This window comes from Amphiura filiformis, chromosome 6 (assembly GCF_039555335.1).
Source record: "Amphiura filiformis chromosome 6, Afil_fr2py, whole genome shotgun sequence".
NCBI lineage: Eukaryota > Metazoa > Echinodermata > Ophiuroidea > Amphilepidida > Amphiuridae > Amphiura > Amphiura filiformis.
Window position 1 is genome coordinate 25,056,738 of NC_092633.1, and position 22,402 is coordinate 25,079,139.

General features: G+C 36.3%; 2 protein-coding genes across 4 annotated transcripts in view; both read right to left on the reverse strand.

Annotated features, from left to right (window-relative positions):
* Positions 1–3,926: 3,926 nt before the first annotated feature.
* On the reverse strand, positions 3,927–8,012 carry LOC140155180 (acetylcholinesterase collagenic tail peptide-like). 3 transcript variants are annotated; one of them, XM_072177913.1, is made up of 4 exons: positions 7,798–8,012; positions 6,134–6,173; positions 5,310–5,412; positions 3,927–4,354 (listed from the first exon to the last, which is right to left on the reverse strand). In XM_072177913.1, exons 1-4 carry the CDS (start codon positions 7,915–7,917, stop codon positions 4,252–4,254), a joined length of 366 nt encoding a protein of 121 aa, XP_072034014.1. In that variant the 5' UTR covers positions 7,918–8,012; the 3' UTR covers positions 3,927–4,251. The 3 variants fall into 3 exon arrangements, with proteins under 3 accessions (XP_072034014.1, XP_072034012.1, XP_072034013.1); XM_072177911.1 differs by having other exon boundaries at positions 3,941–4,354; positions 6,086–6,173; XM_072177912.1 differs by lacking the exon at positions 3,927–4,354 and adding an exon at positions 4,376–4,522 and having other exon boundaries at positions 6,086–6,173.
* A 14-nt stretch (positions 8,013–8,026) lies between these two features.
* Positions 8,027–22,402, reverse strand: part of LOC140154431 (uncharacterized) — a 76,685-nt gene continuing 62,309 nt past the window's right edge. The window contains exons 6-12 of the mRNA XM_072176997.1: positions 20,866–20,976; positions 17,848–17,919; positions 13,336–13,464; positions 9,723–9,803; positions 9,256–9,352; positions 8,527–8,663; positions 8,027–8,044 (exon numbers count right to left, since the gene is read on the reverse strand). Of these exons, the coding sequence (XP_072033098.1) occupies positions 8,027–8,044; positions 8,527–8,663; positions 9,256–9,352; positions 9,723–9,803; positions 13,336–13,464; positions 17,848–17,919; positions 20,866–20,976 (645 nt within the window). The remainder of the gene's footprint in view (positions 8,045–8,526; positions 8,664–9,255; positions 9,353–9,722; positions 9,804–13,335; positions 13,465–17,847; positions 17,920–20,865; positions 20,977–22,402) is intronic.

Consider the following 22,402-nt stretch of genomic DNA (forward strand, 5'->3'; position numbering starts at 1 on the left):
CTAAATGTCGGTAAAGGGAGTGGACAAAGTGAATGCGTTCGTTGTGGTTCCTTCTTATCTCTTTCTTCCATGGTGATATAGAGCATCTTATTGGACTATAAAGTATCCCAGTATCTCTGTGTCCTTTATATGTAATTGATCAAACTCCTCAGTAGGCATCTGGTTTTGTGGGCTCCTCCTGGAGGATGACTAAGTTTAGGCAGAAGGAAACTTAGTTACCCTGACACTATCACCAATGATATTGGACTAGAGGCTAGTGAAATTTGGCTGCTCGTGAAGGATAAAGCAACCTGACACCACTTTGTCTCGGTCACTTACATTAATTCCTGTTCTTCCATTTATGAACAAAAACATATATATATATATGGAATGTTGGTGAATTTTAATGCAAAATCTATCTTCATATATTTTTTCTTTTCTTGTCAATTAAAATTGAATTGTATTGTAGATACAAATGTCACATTATTAATTGAAGACAAAATTATAACACACAAACAAATAACAAATCAATTACCACTCGATTTAAGCAAATCTATGATTATATCTAACAAATCGTTATTGTAATTTACTTAACTTTTCCCCCTTTTTTTCACCCATGGAAAAAATACAGGGGCTGACAGTTAACTTCCTTAGATTTACATCTGGGAAACATCACATTTTTTATCATAAATGTGAATGCAAGGGATGAATACTATGTACCATAAAACCCAATGCAGTATTTATTACCTTCTGTCAGGCTCTTTACCAATATAAAAGCTATAAGGGGCTGTGCAATAATTTTTAGCCCCAGGGGGGTAAAATTTCCAAATAGCATGCCAAAGATGGCTTCCTCCCCTCCCTCCCCAGCATGCCTAAATTCCCCCCCCCCTCTTGGCCTGCCCAAAATCTTTTCCCCTTCCTCCCCTTTGCACATGCCACATGTTTTGAATCCCAAGCAGGAAAATGTGCATATTTTCTGTACTGTTTTCCTAAGCCTTTTTGAGTGTTTTATTTAAAAGGCGTCCCATGAATGTGTGCCAAAAATGCTTGCCCTCCCCCTCTCGGCTTGCCAAAATTACTTTCCCTCCCCTTTGAAACTTGCCAAAATTTCTTGCCCCCCACATTTTTCCCTCCCACCAGTGCTCATAATCATTGCACAGCCCCTAAAGTATATTGCAACACAAACAATTAAGAAAATGAAAGGTATTTTTAATATACTGTCAAATAATCAATGAAATACACTACTATCAAGGATATATGAGAAGTCTTGACTATTATATAGCCTCATCACACATAACACTACGGGAAATAAACCATATTGGATCCGCATGCATGAGGAACACCTTCAGTATTTTTAGACAAAGACCCAGAATCAGCTAAGAATCTACATTTTGTGGGTAAATCAGTATAATTGCCTTCAAGTATGAAAGATATTGCATGATAACCTAGAGATAAGTGCATGGGTTTGCACCCATGACAAAGGGAAACCGTATTGATTTACTAACTTTTACCCATCGGATGGCGAAAGGCTGATTGCCTCAATCATCACATTGCATTAAGATGCAGATTGCAAACATACACCCACAGAAATTGAGATATGCATGGGAAACAATCTGCAGGTACACAGGGGTGTATCCAGGATTTATTTGGGGGGGGGAGCAGATTTTGAAAAAGTTGACCAAAAAGTGAACCTTTCACAAAAATTTTGGACCTTTATTTACCTAAAAATATAAAGAACCTAATTTTATCACTCTATGCTCGCAAATTGGCAAATTTGGACCTTTTTTGATCAAAAAACATTTTGACCAAGAAACCTTTTTGTCACTCGCAAAGTGGACCTTTTGGTCTTTGCGGATTTGGGGGGCAACTACCCTCCCCCAGCTACGCCCCTGCAGGTACATTATTTTCCTTGAATTGAGTGGCATACAAACATCACCACATCCCGACTCTCGTAGTCTAATCTCTTAAACTACTACATACACACTTGTAAGTAAAATTTTCTATTGTAACAATTATGCCCATTTTTAAGTTAAAGCATCATTTATATTTACAAATATTGCAACTAATAACTTGCATGTTGATAATATTGCACATATATCAATTGGACAAACACAACTATATATCATAAAAATAGCCATATTGGAAGATTATATCTGCCTTTGGCATATATGGTACAATTTGTTCTTATCGGATTTGTTTCAAATTTGGCACAAGATACCATCTAAATTATTACATTTTAGAACAGTACAATATTTATTCAATTTTTAAATTGAACTGTAATTAAAATTACTGTACTGGAAAAGAATATGAAAGAAGTTCTTTTTTGTACAATATAGTGGACAAGAGCGAAGAACTAATCAGCTTGTGATCGGTGGAACTCATATGACCGTGGATTGTAAAATAGCTTGGCGCATCACCTACATGAATGGCTGCGCTTTATGCACACTTTGTGAATTACGCAGGCGTAAGTTGGGACTTGAGCTCTTGATTGATGAACGCAGTAACAAAAACCAAATAATTCTCACCTATTACGAGCTGATCATAGTATAGTATCTACCATATGTCGGCTCTGGGCATTTATGTTACCTGAAGGGAGCACTTCTTCCGACTACTCAGTGCAATAGCTGCCCTGTGATCATTTTGCAATTTACACACAGTATATTGTACTCATCTACACATGGCAGCTATTGCACTTACCCGCTTCTGGCCCTGAGCAGTCAATATTTACTCTTCTGTATTGAAAGTCAAACTGGGTATTTTGGATACATAAGTACAGAACGGTAAACTGCATATCCGGCTTTACACGCTTTTCAATGGGAAATGAACTTTGCTGCTTGGATGATGTCACGAGAGGTTAGCATTTATTCCGTATTGAAAAGCGTGTAAAGACGGATATGCAGTCGACCGGCCTCAGTATCTTGAATTTCTGAGATCAACCTCTGCATTATTTTAAGCAGAGGTGTAATTAAGTGATCAAACCAACTTTTGAGGACAAAAATGGCAGGATAGCATTCCTGAGGAGGGGTGTAATAAATTTGGTGAGAATTGCTCATGCATTTTCAAGAATTCAAGATGTAGGTCATGAAATTCCTTCTTGAAATGTTCATTGCCCTATCACAATGCCATCTGCTAGCATACAATGTTGGCCATGATTTCTGAATTCCACTTCCATAAGACTTGTTGTAGACTCGTAACTGCATGGCACAAAAACACAGGTTCTGACTTATTTGATTTCATGGTCGTTTGTTGAGGTCATCAGTGTACATCATTTTTGGCCATCTTGTGGGTACATAAGTATAATTACCTTCATAAGGAAATCATGTGATAACCTGTACTTTGTGGCAGAGAATAGTGGCAGTTTTTTTACATTTTGAGAGTGTGCACAGTGTAAACATGGAAGTGAGTTCTGATTGGCTGATTCAATCATCTGACAATCATAACAACAGACCGATAATCTGATTGGCTCATTACGTAGATCGGCGTGCTTGAACACAAAGTTCGGCATATGTTGCTCATTAACCGGGCGCTCGCATCAATCTGAGCAAGTGACTGCTGTTCTTCTCTGAAACCAAGTGTAAAGTACACGGATTTGCACCCATGACAATAAAGGGAAATGCATTCATAACAGCTTTTACCTTTAAGATGATGAAAGACTGACAGCCTCTATTGTAAATGTGTAAAAATATGGCAAGTGTTTGGGGATGTATGATTTGTCAGTGATGGATCTCTGAATGTCACTTTAATCATGATGAGGCAAGGAGATCCCAGATCTTAGCCAAGGGCTTATGCTAGCACTGGTTTCATGCTGAGCTGCAGCGGCATGACTCTGAAAGGCAATGTTGCCTCTCAGCTCCGCTCTGTGCTCATTGGCCAAACATTTTATCCTATTCTCATATATCAGAGCATCACCGCTTCTGAGTTGAATTAAACTCTAAGCCGCTTGGGCAAAGTGATCGATATATCAGCCAGCTTGCCACTGGTCACCCCTAGTGATTTTGGTGTGACTGCGCAGTGAAGCAAAATTGTTTTCAGAGTAGCAAAGCAGCAAGAAAGTATGAAACCAGCATTAACCTAGCCCTACTTATAGCCATTTTATTGTGGCCTCAAAAAAAACACATTATGAAACTCTGGGAGGCAACAATATCTAGATGAAAGTATATCTACATTTTGATTGAGACCAATGAATGCATCCACTCCCCTCCCCATTCCACTTTCCACATTTGAGGCACCAGTGTTACTCAATGTATCATCTTTATCATCAGATTAGGCATATTAATTAAACTCTGTTGTTCTCTTTCGTCGCCTTACAACTTTACAGTTGCCTGTGTCTATTTGGCATCTGTTAGTGCACCGTAGACTTCCCATGGTTTCATACCTGATCAAAATCAAAAGTACAAAGAGAAAAAGATTTAATGCATCTTTATCATCAGATTAGGCATATTAATTAAACTCTGTTGTTCTCTTTCGTCGTCTTACAACTTTACAGTTGCCTGTGTCTATGTGGCATCTGTTAGTGCACCGTAGACTTCCAATAGTTTCATACCTGAACAAAATCAAAAGTACAACGAGAAAAAGATTTAATGCTTTATTATAGTCCAACAAGTACAATATTTAACATTAAAGAGGAACCCCGCCAGAGCAGTTCTTCTGGGGTGAACCAAACCTGCCTGGTTATCAGGTGACAAGGTTATTTCTGAATTTGACAGGTGCCAATTGATGCAATAAGTACATTAAAACATCACTTACCACCTGTCAAATGCAGAGATAACCCTGTCACTGATTAATTTGATAACCAGGAAGGTTTAGTTCACCCCAGAAGAACTGCTCTGGTGGGGCTTTCTCATTAACTGAACTTGACTTTTTGATGTAATATGATGCAGTGATTCGGTGCCTTCTAGTTCAGTAACGAAATATGAGTACCATTGTTGAGTGGTGTGGGTATATGCTTCTGTGACAAAATCAATTTTCCATTTAAAACTTGTAATAGACAATAAGTATTAGCAGCATGTAGACTGATATTGACATAAGCTTAAAAAGTTACCTTTTCAGAGTCTGAGTAGAGCAAAGACGTAATTTGCGAAGCCACCACGACGTCTTCATTCAGTGTAGTGGTTACACTCCTCCGGTCACCTGCTGATGATCTGCTGACACTTGACCACCCACCGGGTGGTCAGGTGACCGGAGGAGTGTAAACACTACGCTGAATGAAAATGCTGTGATGGCGTCGCAAGCTACGTCTTGCTCTACTCAGACTCTGCAAAGGTAACTTTTTAAGCTTATGACAATAAGTATTGTTTAACAACAATGTATAGACCACTTTGAATACTTACGCACTAAAGAAAGAATCACATGTCTGATCGCCAAAGTCTCTGCCATCACATTCCTCTACTCCTTCTTGTTTAAACCCATCCCCACAGTAAGATCTTCTACAATCTGTACAAGACAACAAACAATTGTGTGTCTATAAATGATAATAGTGGAAGAGCAAATACATAATAATGATAATAATAATAAAATATATTTATAGGGCGCTAAACACAGATTCAAAGCGCTGTACATAATAAATTAATATACCAAAAATACAGTCTGCACATTTGTAGCACAACCGCGAACAAGCATTGGCATCGCTACCGAACTTGAAGCGCAGTGCAGTTGTTTTTAGGTTGTCTGAAGGAAAAGACTTTACAGCATCACAAGTCGCACAGTGCATTAATATATTTCATCTCATTAATTTGATCTTGTGCGTTATTTTGTAATGTTTGAGTGTATCTTTGTCTTTTATTTAGCCTCAGTATAATTTTCTAATGAATACATTAATTTTACATGCCATTGCTCATACAGTTCACAGAGGTGTCTATCACAGATATATTTATATATATATTTATTATATTTATATTTATTATATTTACCCCTAACGGGTTGAGCACTTTCCTTTTGGATGGTTTCAACTCACCTGAATTTAATTATTTATCATTTTATATTCATTTATTTTTATATTTATTATATTTATATTTATACATGCTACATTTATTAAATAGGTCACATTCAAGTACATTCATTTTACCAAGCAAGGTGGACAAGAATTTCCTACAAAGTGATATCTTACTTATGCAGCCGTCATGAGTGAAGGTGTTACCGTCATCACAGTCCTCACCTTGTTCTTGTTCAACGATTGCATTACCACAAGAAGTGCTCTGATTGGAAAAAAATGAAAGCAGGCAATTAGTTAATTACCAAGTCAGTCAATAACACATTTTATACCAGTCCAAAACAGGAATGTTTTTTGCCGAGGGCACCTTTGTTTCATAACCACTTAGGTATAGGACATTTTTTGTTTTAGCTACAGCCCCCTCTCCAGAAGTATTTAATTATATTTGTACTTGCTCAAGTAGCATTTTGTGCAAATTTTATTACACAATTTGTTGCCGTTCTTTTTTTATGATCATTTAAGTGCTTAAAACGGCCTAAAATGAGGCTATAGCGCCCTTTCCAGCCTTCTCTATAATACTAATCTCCGTAGACTTTACATGTAAAATGAAAAGGTCCATAAAAAGAGAACGGCAAGAAATTATGTAATAAAATTTGCACAAAATGCTAATTGAGCAAGTACGTATGCAATGCACTAGTTTTCGGGAGGGGGCTATACGAAATATTTTTTTTTATATACCTCATATATAGATTCCTGTCATCTGATTGGTTGAAAGTGCAGTCATTGAATTAACTATGCCCACAAAATGAACTATGGACCGGTCCATGGAAATGAACTATGGACCGGTCACGTGCGTCCCGATCAAACTGCGCAATCGCAGCATCCACGTATATCCATTCAGTATATAAAACAAATATTGACTGCTATATTCGGGACATGGTTAAGATTATAGGCCCGCGGTAATCTCAAAACCATGCTATGACCCGAGGCGTAAGCATGGTTTTGAGATCACCTTGGGCCTATAATCTTAACCATGCCCCTCATAGCAGTCAATATTTTGTATAATATATTATGTGTATGGTCTTTTAAAAAAAATGGAGCTGACGGGTATGTAGGGCTGTTAAGACCCCCTTTTTCAGCGTCGCTGTCACCCAAAAACCCCATATTTGTATACGAATACATGCTCTGTCACCCGAAGACCCCTTATTTTTTCATTTGATCTGTCACCTAAAGACCTTTTCAATTTGAACAGCAGCCCCGTTTTTTGCTATTGTGACAAACATTAGTACATGGGAAATTTTGCAGCAGCATTTTCCCTTTGCAGCATAAATGTGTTGCAGTGACAAAAATGTTGAGAAGAAGAGCAAAGCTAATCATTTGACCAAAAAATATATGAAGTCTCTGTTCATTCTTTGTGAATTTTGCATTGAAATTACCTTGCCTGTATCAAGGATTTTTCAGTGGGAGAGACTCAGAAGTGGACTTTTGCTTTTTCCTTCAATAATTAGCAGATTTTTACATATGAAGTCTCTGTTCATTCTTTGGGAAATTTTCATTGAAATTACCTTGCCCGTAGCAAAGATTTTTTAGTTTTAGTGGGGGGGGGGACTCAGAAGTTGACTTTTGCTTTTTCCTTCAATAATTAGCAGATTTTAACATTTTGACTGCAAAAAGGGAACCTTTTGTGAACTTTCCTGCATAAAAGGGATGATTTTCAACATTTTTACAGAAAAAAGTGGCATTTCTTGGGGTGCATCACACCCCGACCCTTAACTACGGCTTTGGATATGAAAATATACTGCGTACAACTAAATGCTTCATCAATACTTAATAGCTGAAGCTGCAAAATAAATGTTTCATGAAGAGACCATAAAAAAGTGTTGGCTTACAACTGATGGTCGTCCATTCAAATTTCCTGCATCTCCCTTTTGACCCTTTGGTCCTTGCGGTCCAGGTTCACCTGGTGGTCCAGGTCTTCTAGCTCCAAATGGTATTCCATCCTCAGTCATGAGACATTTCCAAGTTGTGTCATCACGGAAGTAAAGTTTTTTTATTATCCGTGCGGTACACTATTGCAGCCTCGGTGTCTATATGTTGTTCATTTCTTTTTTTTAGTTGTCAACTAAAAAGAAGTTGCTGTATAAATAAAGAACAACACATATTATGGAGTAACATTGTTGCCATGACAACATTCAAGGGATAATTGACACAAATAAGGTTTCAACATGTACAGCAAAATTGGACCTCTTTGCTTTTTTTTTCAGTTTAGAATTTTTTATCATTGCCAGCGTATGGACAAATCACTCTTCTACGTGCCCCTCAGGATTAGGTTAGCGTGCTATATGAATCTGCCACTGTGAAATCTAACATGGCATATAATCTCAACTTGAGACAAGACAGACTATAGTAAAAATGAGTTTGTTATATGTCCCAACACACCTTCAGCACTTTCTGTTGTGCTCCAACCAAATGCACTGCATGTGTGTACATTTATAACGGTCTTTTAGCAAATGTCATTAGAACTTGCTACAAATGCTACATACAGCGCAAGCGCAATAATTTATAGTGGTTACACAACGCTAGACATTGATCCACAAGCCTCAGCACACTTTACATACCCCTTCAACAGTTACAAAAGGAGATCCTGCTTCTCCTTTATCTCCTCGTAATCCAGGGAAGCCACGTTTACCAGTTGCTCCCAAATCACCCTGTGGTCCCGCTGGTCCTGGTATGCCTCTTGCTCCATTTAAGCCATCTACAAATAGTAATATTTAAACAATTGAATAAAAGAACTGAAAAGTTCAGTTCTCCTTTAAGAATTATATAATTTCAGGCCAAAATAGTGCAATTCAGTGGGTGGGGTCAGTGGTGTATCCACTAGTGTAGCCAGGACTTTTTCAGAGGGAGGAGGGTCAAGGCAAAACTTTCAAGTGGGGAAAATTGACAAAAATGGCCTAAAAAGTACAAAAAAGGTAGGGGGCAGGTGGGGGCACGTGACCTGGGCGCCACTTTAGGGGGGCGCCGAATTGACCAATTCAGCATCAATTCTGCACCCCCTCCAAGTGATGAAAGTCAAAATTTTCGCGGCTTGGCACACATTTCAACACAAATAGTCATTTGAAAGATCAATTTATGACCAAAATTCAACTTCATTATAACAAAAGTTAATTAGTGGTATTTGTGCAAAAGTTTTATGAATGGGGGGGGGGGCATTGTGTATCCTTAGCCCCGGGCGACACAACGCCTTGCTAGTTGCTACGCCACTGTTCACTTCAGTACAAGATACAAGTGGCAGATGCGCCTTTGTTGCATTAAGGGCCATACATCCAATGATATATAACACTTACCTTTCCCTGATGGTCCTCTTGGTCCAGATGGACCTCTTGAACCCTTGGCTCCCCGAGAACCAGTCTCCCCTACTGGGCCAACTGGACCTGCTCTTCCCTGTGAAAACAGATAGATATTGAAGTTAAACCAAAGAACCAAGTTAAGAATGTTCTGCTTAAATTGGATTTGCCTCAAGTTGTAACCCTTTTGAACTGATATACTTGCAGATTCCTGGAAGTTTGAATCTGCCCAGAAGATCTTTGAGTGATACCCGGTGTGTTACAGCTCTGTAGCCATTCTAGAGACGAGAGTTTTTAGGCGTTTGCAGGACTTCAGGCATATTTGCCAAATTATTCCCTATATCAAAGTAGAAAATGTAAGAAAATATTTTCACATTCTTTTCCCAGTGTCTGGTTTTATCCCTGAAAGACTTGCAAAGAGCAATAAAATAAATCATCATTTAACAAAATTGAATCAGTTGACCTACCCTTTTTCCTTTGCTTCCATTAGATCCAGGTGGCCCTGGTGGTCCAATCGGTCCGATTGGCCCTGGTATTCCAATATCGCCCTGTGTTAAGTGAAATTGCAAATCAAAGCGTTAAACAAACAGGTTTCAGAATTCCACCATTCCGTTCATCATCAGTAAACTCAATTTGGAAAAGTAGTGTAATCCTATGCTTCTGCTGGTATTTTACTCCTCTGCATGTATCTCTGTTTTCATTTTGTTTTTAAGTAAATTATTGAGTGTATATATATGGTCATTTTCACGGTAAAGGGTGTAACTTTGGATTTTTAACATTTTAATCCGTAGTGTTCTAATAAAGCCACAGAATTCCATAATTTTTGGCCACATAAGTCATCTAGTTAGCAGCTACCTTGGGTAGCATAATCAGCTTTGGGAGTTACTGCGTTCAGTTTTAGCAGGCTTAAATGTACTTAATATTGCCATTTTGAAAAACTATAAAAAACAGTAACATTTTTGTAAAACCCTGTGTTTTCTTCACTTAGTTCATGGATAATTTTTCTTATCTTGAAAGTACAGTCATATGTTCAGTAAACACTGCCACATTAGATTTAATTGTGAACGGCCCTGTATTTTTGAGAACCGGACTTGATATTTGTCGTTTGGAGGCTTCATTTTCCGTTAACAATTGTTAACAAACTTTGTGGGTGTAGCTTTGGTTCATAATTCTTGGTTATTTCTTCACTTCTTCTTGATTTATAACAGTTGTTATCTTAACTTGAAATGGGTAACAAAAATTAGCCGATTTGCAAGCTTTTAAAATTTTTATAAAATCTTGACTTCAAATAGCCGTTTTTCCGTTAACCTTTTTGAAGCCTCCGAAACAAACTGTTCAGCAAGCTTGTGCAAATATAAATAAAAGAGCTCATCCAATCTATTTATCAAAATGTAGCAAAGTAGATCCTCAAGTCACATGTTTTTAAATCGTGGAGATATATATCACCGTTTGAAAATGGGACCCAATACAAACTTTCCGTTAACAATTGAAGCCTCCGAAACAAATGAAGCCTCCGAAACAACAGTAAACTTAATTATCATCTATGCATATCTAAATTGGTGTGTTTCATACTGATATCTGCATTGTAATTATTACTTGATATGTGCAGAATGTCATAAATTTAAAAAAATTGACATTATGGTTAATGTTTGAAAAAAATACTGATAACTTATAAAGCCTGTTTCGGAGGCAAAAAAAAAAAAAAACACCATACTTAACAAATGGGTGAAAAAAATTAATGTGTGATAAATCTACAATATCTGCCGCATAGAATCATTGATTCAATACACACAAGAAAATAACAGCTTAGATGATCCCAACACTGTTGTTTTCAAAAAACTACTTCTGCAATGTTTAACAATTGTTAACATGAAGCCTCCGAAACAAAAAAAATGACTTGCTGTGATAATTGGTAATTGTGATAATTGTGATTTTTTACCTATTTTTTTATGTCAACTTGTAGTAGTTAGCTAAATATTTTACTTTTATGATCACCTGTGTTGTTAACTGAAGCCTCCAAACACAAATCGCTTGAATTGCCAATTCTAAAAATAACTCCAATTTCTGTGAAACTTGGATGGGAGGTTCCTTTCATCAAGTAGTATTTGTACATGAAGTTAGACATTCAAATTATTTTAGGAACCCAATTAAAACTTAAAAAATATGTTTAAGGTTTGGAAATTTCCATTGTAAATGACACTTGATGTTAAAAATTTTCAAAACTGCAATTACAAACATAGCAAAACATGGTATAAAATTTAACTTATATCTGTTGACTTACTTTGGAATGGAATTTCACATGTATTCCAGCTTTCATGTCAAAATTTTCTGAGGTTATGTAAAATACATTTTTTCTTAGATTTTAACCAAAATGTTATGCAAATGTCAATTTTTTTATTAGAAATCAAAAGGTTTAAGCCTTGAAACATTATTTTACTTGAATTTAAGTTGCTTCTATGCATGATTTCAGTAAACAGAAACATATTTAAGTGGTTTGAAATTTTGACCCTAAAAATCAAAAGTTACACCTTTACCGTGAAAATGACCATATATTTGTTTTGTTTTTATGTGTAAATTGTATTTTGTAAAGCCGGCGCTTTTCAGCCTATGCTGCCTGCCGGCTATTTGTATACCGTGAATAAATAAAATAAATTTAAAAAAAATAAAAATGGCAGAGCCTGGGTGACAAGAGTCAAAGCTCTCCCTGTCTAATCTCCTTGGTTAATGCGGCATTTATGCACATATGAATGCTTGATTGTAAACCATAAATTAAAGGAACAAACCAAAAGTGCCTTAATTAAGAGACTGACCCCCTCCCTCCAGTGGTGGTGCCCCCCCCCATTTTTTTTTCTTCCCCCAGTTTGCCCCCCCCCCAACTTTCAAGGTAAAAAACACAAATTACACAAATTTCCCCTTTTTGTGGCAATTTTGGGCAAAACTTGGTGATTTTTCCCCCTGAAATTTGCCCCCCCTCTCAAAAAAAAAAAATTCCTGGTGCTGCCACTACCTCCCTCTCTGCCACTAAAAGTAAGTTTGAATTGTTGAAAATTCAAACCTGAAAGATCAACTTTGACCAATGTTTAAATATCTTTTTCAAACATAATCAAACTTTTTGACCCCCTCCCGCTAACAAAAGGACTTTTGGTCATAGGATGTTATAGTCATCAAGTTGTTGGTTTGTTCCCTAATAAGATATTGGGGTTTTGTTGACCAACACATCATCACAAAAATCTCTTTAACAATTATTTACACAGTGTGTATTCTACTATTTACTCAACCTGCAACATAAAAGTTTATAAACACGCTACACACAAGTACAGTTAATAATAAAACAACATTTATCCACACTTTCTGAATACTCGGATTCCTCAAAGCGCGCCACGGGTCGATATGCTGCCAAACCCCAAAGGGCAGCGTAAGTTGACCTCAATGCTGAGTGCAATACGCTGGCGAAGTTACGTAATAATCAGATTAACTACCATAGCAATAGGTGAAAACAATTTTTGAATATACCGCGCTGCACTGATACGCTCACGCGGTACCTCTGCATTGAACCATATCATGCTGATCACTTGCACCTGTAAGATTAGTACGGTATCTTTGAAAAGACCAGTATTGTATTCAATCTATGATTGCAGACATACACAGGTGATTAGTTCAACCTGCTTGTAGTGCAGCGCGATATGTTCAAAATTGTTTTGACCTATTGCTATGGTATTTAATCCGATAAATTACGTAACTTCGCCAGCGTATACAGTTCTTAAATACATATATATATGTGATGCGATCAAGCAAAATCAGTCGGAACTCGGAAATATTAAATTTTCAGTTTCTTATAGGATATATATAGCATTTACAAAGCTGGATTTTGCAGAAAATCCCATTGAAATTGAACAACCAGTTCCAAAGATATGAGCAATCAAAGAGTTTCCAAAACAACAGGAAACAAAGGGAAATTTTTTCTTTGTTTGGCTATATCTCAAAATCAATATTTGCGAGTTCCGACTGATTTTGCTTGATCGCATCACGTATTTGATCTGAGACCAATACTGCTCCCAGATGTAATCTTGTTCAAATTACCTGAGGTCCTTGTGGTCCAGGAATGGTAATTATATCTATCCCAGGATCACCCCAACCAGGAGGTCCTTGGGGTCCAGGAGGGCCAGGGGGTCCTAGGTTTCCATCGTCCCCATCTCTGCCCGAGTCACCCTAAGTTTTTAAAAGATAAAAGATAAAATAAAGTTAAAATAAATAAATAAAGTTAAAATAAGAATAAGTAAGAAAACAAAACAAGAAAATGATGCAATACACAAACAAGAGTACCTTGGACCATTGCACATTCCATGGGTGTGGCAAAACTTTCACCCTGTCAAACTGTCAAAAATATTGCTGTCTACTGTAGATAGCAGCTTAAATTTACTGGTATTATTCAGAATAAATATATTCAAATTATTGCTATCTACCGTAGATAGCAGCTCTAATTATTGGTGCTATATAGAATGAATATATTAAAATTATTGCTATCTACTAACTGTAGATAGCAGCTTAAATTTATTGATATTATACAGAATAAATATGTTCATATTATTGCTATCTACAGTAGATAACATTTCTAATTATTGGTATTATATAGAATAAATCAGTACGCTATATATATATTCACATGTACTGCATAGAATGAATATATTCAAATTACTGCTATCTACCGGAAATAGCAGCTTAAATTTACTGGTATTATACTGAATAAATATTTAGATTATTGTCGTCTATCATAAATAGCAGCTAAAATTATTGGTATTATACAGAATAAATATATTCAAATTATTGATATCTACTGTGGATAGAAGATCAAATTATTGGTATTATATATTCAAGTTATATTGCCATCTACCGTAGGTAGCAGCTCAAATTATCGGTGTTGTACAAATTTACTGGTATTATTCAGAATAAATATATTCAAATTATTACTATCTACCGTAGATAACAGCTTAAATTTATTGGTATTATTCAGAATAAGTCTATTTAAATTATTTCTATCTAACAGCTCAAATTATTGCTATTATATAGAATAAATATATTCAAATTATTGCTATATACCGTAGATAACAGCTCCAATTATTGGTATTAAAACAGAATGAATATAATCAAACTATTGCTATCTACCGCAGTAGATAACAGCTTAAATTATTGGTGTTATACAGAATGAATATATTCAAATTATTGCTATCTACCGTAGATAACAGCTCAAATTATTGGTATTAAACAGAATAAATATATTTAAATTATTGCTATATTCCGTAGTAGATAACAGCTCAAATTATTGGTGTTGTACATAATGAATATATTTAAGTTATTGCTATTTCCGTAGGTAGCAGCTCAAATTATTGGTATTATTCAGAATAAATCTATTTAAATTATTGCTATCTACCGTAGACATGGTAGATAACAGCTCCAACTATTGGTATTATACAGAATAAATGTATTCAAATTATTGCTATCTACCGTAGGTAGCAGCTCAAATTATTAGTGCTATTCAGAATAAATATATTCAAATTATTGCTATCTGTCATAGATAGTATACAAATAATGAATGTTTATGAGTGCAATGGTAAGAATATTTTCATGAGTTGAAAAATGGAATGTTCCATTCAACGAAGCGAAGCTGAGTTGAATGGAACATTCCATTTTTCAACGAATGAAAATATTCTTTCCATTGCACTAATGAAAAAACATTCATTATTTGTTTTATATAACATCTAAATAGATCTTTGTTATTTGATTTGTTGATTGTTGATTGTAATGGCTTTGCAGGAGTTAAAATATTGTACGAATCGTAGACAAATATGGCTTTTTTTAGCAATACATTCTTGTATCACCCAAAAATAAGCCATTCAAAAGTATTATTTTAAGGGTCTATTATTAATTTTACCAGGCGTTTGCTACGCAGTAAAAAAGAAATTAAGCTTACCTAGCCACTGGGCCTATCCAATGAATGCGTATTGTAAGCTTACCTTTTCACTTTTCTTGTTTTCTACTTTTTCTTTCCAAAAGAAAATAAAATCGGAATATGGCTATTCGCGGCTTTCCTTGTAGATGTGGATTATATTTCTTCAAAAATATTCATCCAGAATTGCCGCAAATTAAGTTTTTTGTTTTAAATATCCCGTAACACGGTAGGGCCTATGCTATGCATACTGTTCGCAGATCGGACTGAAAAAACACACCATGTAATCTTAGCCGTGCAATAGAACGTACGGAATATAACGAAAATGCACGGTGCATATAACGAAAATGCACGGCGCATATTATACAAATATTTACTGCTCATGAGGGATCTGGTGGAATCTATTGGTCCCCTCGGTGAACTGGAGACCGTGAGCCTACTATTTCCCGAGACCGCCAGGTCGAGGAAATAGTAGGCTCACGGTCTCCAGTTCACCGAGGGGACCAATAGATTCCACCAGATCCCTAATTTAGAGCAGTAAATATTTGTTTTATATCCTTCATTAATATATTCTTTGTTCATTAATTGGTTAAAATATTAGAAAGGCCGGCTTTATCATACATAGGCCTATGCATAAATCTAAGCTAGGCCCGAGTCAAGGCTAGGCTGGCCTTGCTTTGTTTTGATTGAATGCATGCACATAGGCCTACATGCACAAAGCACGCACCCAGTTGAGTGGCTATAAAGCTTACCGTTGTACAGTCAAATGCAGCAAACCTTTAACAACGCGTACAGCGCACAGTTCATTCATAAATTTCCACTCAGCAACAATATATCGCCTTAGCAGCCAATCAGAGACAAGTGCGTGCAACGCAGTAAATACGCGATGTATCCTTACCATACGCGCTCGTCAAAGGTTTACTGCATTTTAGTATAATGTTGTAAACCTCTACATGCATGTTCTCTGTTATTTCGCCGTCAATATTATAAGATATTGATCCTGATGTAACTTAGATTATGCCATGAAACCGCCAGATTTTAGCTGCACTTCTGTGCTGATTGTACTAGTTGTAGCTGCTTGTGTGCTTCACAAGACAACATGACTTGCTACACATTAAACCGGTAGCGATATCCAGCGTATGTGGCGAGTTGCACCGACCACTAGGAACTGCGACGCGCTATGAGGTCATACGCTCAGAGGGAGATAGTAAACTATTTCCCGGGGAGATAGTACTTTGAATAGTACCTCGTTCCCTCATCAATCAGCTTTTTGACTGCTTCACAAAATAGCAAAACTATTTTTGGTCACATGATAGTCGTTTAACCAATTAATGAACGAGAATATATTAATGAAGGATATAAAACCAAATTCCACGGTAGTGACGTAGGCCGTAAAATAGTTTATTTATTGAATGACATGTGACCAACAATCAACCAATCAAATGACAAGGATCTACTAAGGTGTTATATAACAGCTTATATTTACTGTTATTATTCAGAATAAGTCTATTAAAATTTTTGCTGTCTACCATAAATAATAGCTAAAATTATTGGTATTGTACAGAATGAATATATTCAAATTATTGATATCTACAGTAGATAACAGCTGACAGCTGCTCAATTATTGATGTTGTACATAATGAATATATTCAAAAATATTGCTATCTACTGTAGGCCTAGATAGCAGCTTAAATTTACTGGTATTATTCAGAATAAATATATTCAAATTATTACTATCTACCGTAGATAACAGCTTAAATTTACTGGTATTATTCAGAATAAACCTATTTAAATTATTGCTCTAATTATTGCTATTATATAGAATGAATATATTACAATTATTGTTATCTACCGTAGATAGCAACTTAAAATATTAGTGCTGAGCTTCAGAATGAATATATTAAAGTTATTTCTATCTTCCGTAGATAGCAGCTTAGATTTATTGGTATTATTCAGAATAAGTCTATTTAAAATTATTGCTATTTACCGTATATAGCAGCTCAGGTTATTGGTACTATACAGAGTGAATATATTAAAATTATTGCTATCTACTGTAGATAACAGCTTAAATTATTGGTATTATACATAAGTCTATTCAAATTATTGATATCGTAGATAGCAGCTCAAATTATTGGTATTGTTTAGAATAAATCCATTCATACTGTGGTTATAATTATACTGTAGGAAGCAGTTTAATTATGGTATTACACCAAATAAATATATTCAAAATGCTATACGCAGAATAAAAAAGTGAAGTGTGCAAAAGAAACATATTGTCCGATCAGGTATTAAGTCACCATAACCAATAATAGGGTTATCTGCCATATTCAGAAGAGCTGTAAATTGAACACAGGTGTTGCCTGGTCAGGCCGTTGGCTCGATTATTGGATTGGTAAAGACTTCCAATTGTAGTCTGCAGATGCTATGGACATGCAGCAAAGTCTGTGTACCTTTAGAGCCATTATCTTATGTGTTCGGTCAATTCAGTTTGACCTTTCAGAAAAAAAACCCACTGAAGTGAGCAAAAAGGAGGGCTCCTTAAAGAAATAAACACCATCATTGAGGACTGCTTTCATGGATGGCCTATATTTGATACTCTCAGATTACATAGCATACAAAACTGATCAAATAGTATAATTCATACATACCTTTGGTCCTGCAACTCCTCTGTCCCCCTTTTTCCCTCGGCGTCCTTTTTCCCCGTCATCTCCCTGTGGTCCCTTCATGAAAATAAAGAGAGAGAAAGATGAATGAATGGACACAAACTGCTTGGGTTACAAGATACCAGTGATTTTATTTTAATAATCATTGAAATCGCGGATAATCGTGAAGGGCTAATATTTTATATATTTCTTAATGTTCATCATATCAATTAAATCCTTATTGTGTATGGATCATGAACAAAATATCAAGGGCTAAGGTGACGAAAAAACTGTCAATTCTCCAGCCCAGACCGACCCAGATTTTGCATTTTGGTGATTTCTTTAGGTGACAGCCGTGTTTTGGCCTGAGTGGATTGACCTTTTAGAAATGCTTTGAGAAAAATATCAGAAAATTATCAAAATATGTTTGTAAAGTATGTTAAGATATTTTAACTTCAGCAAACACAGTAATCTTTGAAATACATAGCTTTGAAATCCAATGCCTGGATGTGGCCTCGTATCTGTAGCTTCGTAGTCTTTTTTATTTATCGGTTTGTTTGTTTGTTTTATTCTTCATACATTGTTTTGTTTTCCTACATTTTTGCTTGGTTTTGTTTTGTTGTTTTCGATTATTATTCATCTGGAGTTGTTTTCTTTTATTATTATCTGCTATATTATTTGATGGTAAAGAAATTGAAAGGGCATCACCCTGGAAACTTCACAATACAGGATAATTATAAAAGTAAGAGATATGTCAAACTTTTAACAGGGACATTACAATGGCTCGATTGTTACAGAATATAGAACAAGTATCACCAGGAAAATCTAAATTTTGCTTTAGTAGTCCAGTACATATGGGGCTTTTACTATAGGAGTAAAATAGCAACCTGACTTCCAAGTATGATCAAATATGAACAATTGCCGCGGGCTTACAATAATATCAAATCGATTCTGATAGTATTTTGTGAAGTAACAATGGCATTGCTTGCAATAACTGCCTCAAGTTATTGTACTGCACCATACTCAAAATTGGTTACAATAATATTCCTGGTAGATCTCTGCTCTCATGCAGCTCGTGCTTTCCTTTCCGATGTCAAGAATGACATTCATATCATTGGCTATATTGTTCAATTGATTAAAATATTATGACAAGTAGTAGTTCTATATGCCACCATTACTTTATTGATTTGACTTCTGCTTGAACTCCAGAGAGTGTTTCATTTGTACTATGCGTTATTTGAAATAATTAAGATTCAGATAATTCGACTGCTCAGTCCAGAAGTGGGTAAGTGCAATACTAGTTGCCTTGTGAACATTTTGCAATTTACACACAGTATAATACTCATCTACACGTGGCAGCTACATATGGAAGCTATTTTATTTACCCACTTCTAACACTGAGCACCTAACTATGGAATTAAGAAATAAACCCTAACCCTAAAAATTCAAATCCCTAAAGTCAGTTGCATCAGATTTAAACAATTGAATGATTTAAGGTGGTACTCCCGGTACCCCAGGTCAACATAAAAAGTGGTAACCATGTGTGTTCTAAATTTTGCAGAAAAGGGGTATTTTGTTGACTGAAATCGCGGACCGCCAAATCGCGAAAAAAGGGGTATTCTGAGCATTGTCTCCGCGAAATTTTAAAAAAAGGGTATTTCACAGGTTCGCTTCGATCGATGTCTTCAGCCCGAGTCTTCAGCCTCCATCCTCTGGCATTTCATTGATTCCGCCCTCAATCGTCACAGCGAGAGCGTCAGAAGGCAGCTTCTTTACTATTGGCACGGCGGTTTCCCGATATAGTTGTCTAGTGGGTGTTGCACGATGCTCCCGCACGTTTTGAAGAGAGCTGAATGAGCGACGCGAACATCGATGGTGTCAGATGTAACCGTTTTGGCTGCCGTATACACTTTTCCATGTGGTGAATTGAAAACATTGCGGGAAACATTGGCAGTGATTGGAGCGAATTCTACGACCGATCGAGTGATATTTTTCCTTGGTTTTTAATTCTGTTCGAAATAAGATATATCTGATCTGAGTATCCAACCCATAGTGTTGTGCAGCCTGAGGTCTTGTGTCAAAACTTGGGTACCACAATACTTTAAAGGAACCTCTGTACACAAAACTTCGAGGGATTGTTCCTCTTTGGTTCATTTTCAATTAAAATCAGTATACAGGCATTGTAATTACCCCAGTTAATAACACAGGATCATCTGGGAGTACAACAGACACAAAGTAATGTTCATACTTGCACATTTTATACTTAATATATTAAAATATTTGGAGTCATTGAAAAGGGGTGTCTGGAAATCTTCTCATTGAAAACCTTGAAAAGGGGTATTTTTTTACCCTGATTTTGTCAGTGATTTGGCAAAAAAAAGGGGGTAAAATCAATGAAAAATCAGTGAAAAGGGGGGTTTTGAAAAAGGAAGAACACACATGGTTACCACTTTTTATGTTGACCTGGGGTACGGGGTGGTACTACACCCCTTGATAAATTTGTGACTATTTTTTTTTGCATTTTCCTCAAAGATAATAACACACTGGTAACAAAAGTTATGTATATTATAGGGGCAAGGAATCCAGTTACTACACTGGAATTTCAATAACCCAAGACAAGCGGTACGTTCTAGAATGTACTTCATTTCTTAATGAACCCCTTGTCTTGAATCACTGAAATTTCAGTGAAGTAATTGGATTCCTTGCCCCTATAATACACATAACTTTTGTTACCAGTGTGTAGTTAATTTTTGAGAAAAATGCAAAATTAATCACAAAATTTATCAGGGGATGTAGTTCCACCTTAACTATGTAGGCCTAGACAGCCATCAGGGACATTTTTACGGAATAAATCATAGGCTAATGTTAATATATTGAATATTTAAAATAAAACTGTCAATATAGTAGTCCGATTTTTGTATGAAGGAACTGAGCCAGGCGTGATTTTTATATAAAGGGTCTGAGCCAGATCAAATTTAGTTAGCCCCCCCTCCAAATACTATTAGGGTCTGTATTAGTTCATACCTGTGGTCCGGGTGGTCCATGAGGTCCTTGTGCACCTTGTAGACATATTATTGTGTTTCCTCCGCTTCCTCCCTTGCTACTACCTTTATCTACACTATTTCCTGGAATGCCCTGTGAACGTGTCAATAAGGGACAAAATGTACAATCATATTTGTCCGTCATCTTAAAAAATCTTATACTAAAATTAAAATAACTAACTCAATAGAGGCCGTCAGCCTTTCGCCATCTTGTGGGTACAAATGATCTGTGTGTTCAAGCGTCGGACACTACGCGCAGGGCGCAGCTTGCCACGCAGCTGTTGATCGCGCCTCAACGCGGTGATTTTGCTGCTCACGCATGGAGATCGAACGACCATCACAGCGTGTACCCACAAGATGGCGGCATATGACGTCACGCTGACGGCCTCTAATAACCTAAATATTGGTTTTTAACATTGCGATGTATTTTTCAAATATCAGGCGGTGTTTTTTTTTCCTTCTTCTTTATTCGCTATAGAAGTGACATAATAATCGGATCAACTACCATAGCAATAGATTAATACAATTTGTGACTGTATCGCCCTGTACTACAAACCAAGGATGATCTCCTGGATGGGGCAGCTTTAATTAGCATGAGGCCGCATTGATATGTAAATAGCGTATTGTTATTTAAATTTGTGCCCAGACGTATTGAGGGCGACAGTCATGTTATCCAGACGGCGAATGGCTGCATATGCCGGGCATGTCAATTTGCTGAGTGAAGGGTGATAATCACCTTTCTGTATAGGTAATAAGCTGGTATATTTCGTGTACCAGTTGGTTATAACAAAAAATTAGTATCATATTAAATATATTAAATGTATAAACTTTGAAATTTACATGAATTTGAAGAGCAGAGCTTCGAAATGTAGCTAAGTCAGGTGATGTGAAATTCTGCTGCGTGACCCCCTCTGCGTGGTAGAATTATATTCATAAAACATTGAATTTAACAGATATCATGGGTAGCCAACCACGATTTATCAGCATTTAAAATATATGTTAATTAACAAAGATAAATAATAAAGAGTACAAATGGCAATTAACTAGTAAACAAGCCTGAAATCTTAAAATGTTGCCACATGATTTCCCGAACACATGATATGTCACATGTGACCACTATTCAGATTTACCGTAAATATTTGGAGTATGCTTGCACATCATGCACATACACTGTGCATTTCTTTACTTCCGTATAAAATCAATAATTCATGCTGGGAGCCAAGTAACATTGTCTGCTCAGTGCAAATTGGTATTTTATTTTACTTGAGAGCATAATAGAAATACATAAAGACGAATAAGGCGCCATGATGGAAGGTCAGGTCGGGTATCAAAGGTTATTATAACTTAAATACTACTTGTATTTCCCACCTTGCCTCTGTCACATATTTCCTTCATATTATTGACAGCAAGTCCTAATTTTGACTTTGCTATTGCAAAATGTCATTTCATATCAAATTAGTAGACTTTCTTTGAAAAAACATATCACTGGTGCCTGATGGGAATACCCGTCCGCCATTTCA

Coding starts and splice junctions, on each gene's coding strand:
- LOC140155180 (XM_072177911.1), bottom strand. CDS start 7,917: ATGACTGAGGATGGAATACCATTTGGAGCTAGAAGACCTGGACCACCA. Junction 6,174..7,797: donor TGAATGGACGACCATCAGTT/GTAAGCCAACAC, acceptor TTTTCCAATCAG/AGCACTTCTTGTGGTAATGC. Junction 5,413..6,085: donor CACTCATGACGGCTGCATAA/GTAAGATATCAC, acceptor TGTCTTGTACAG/ATTGTAGAAGATCTTACTGT.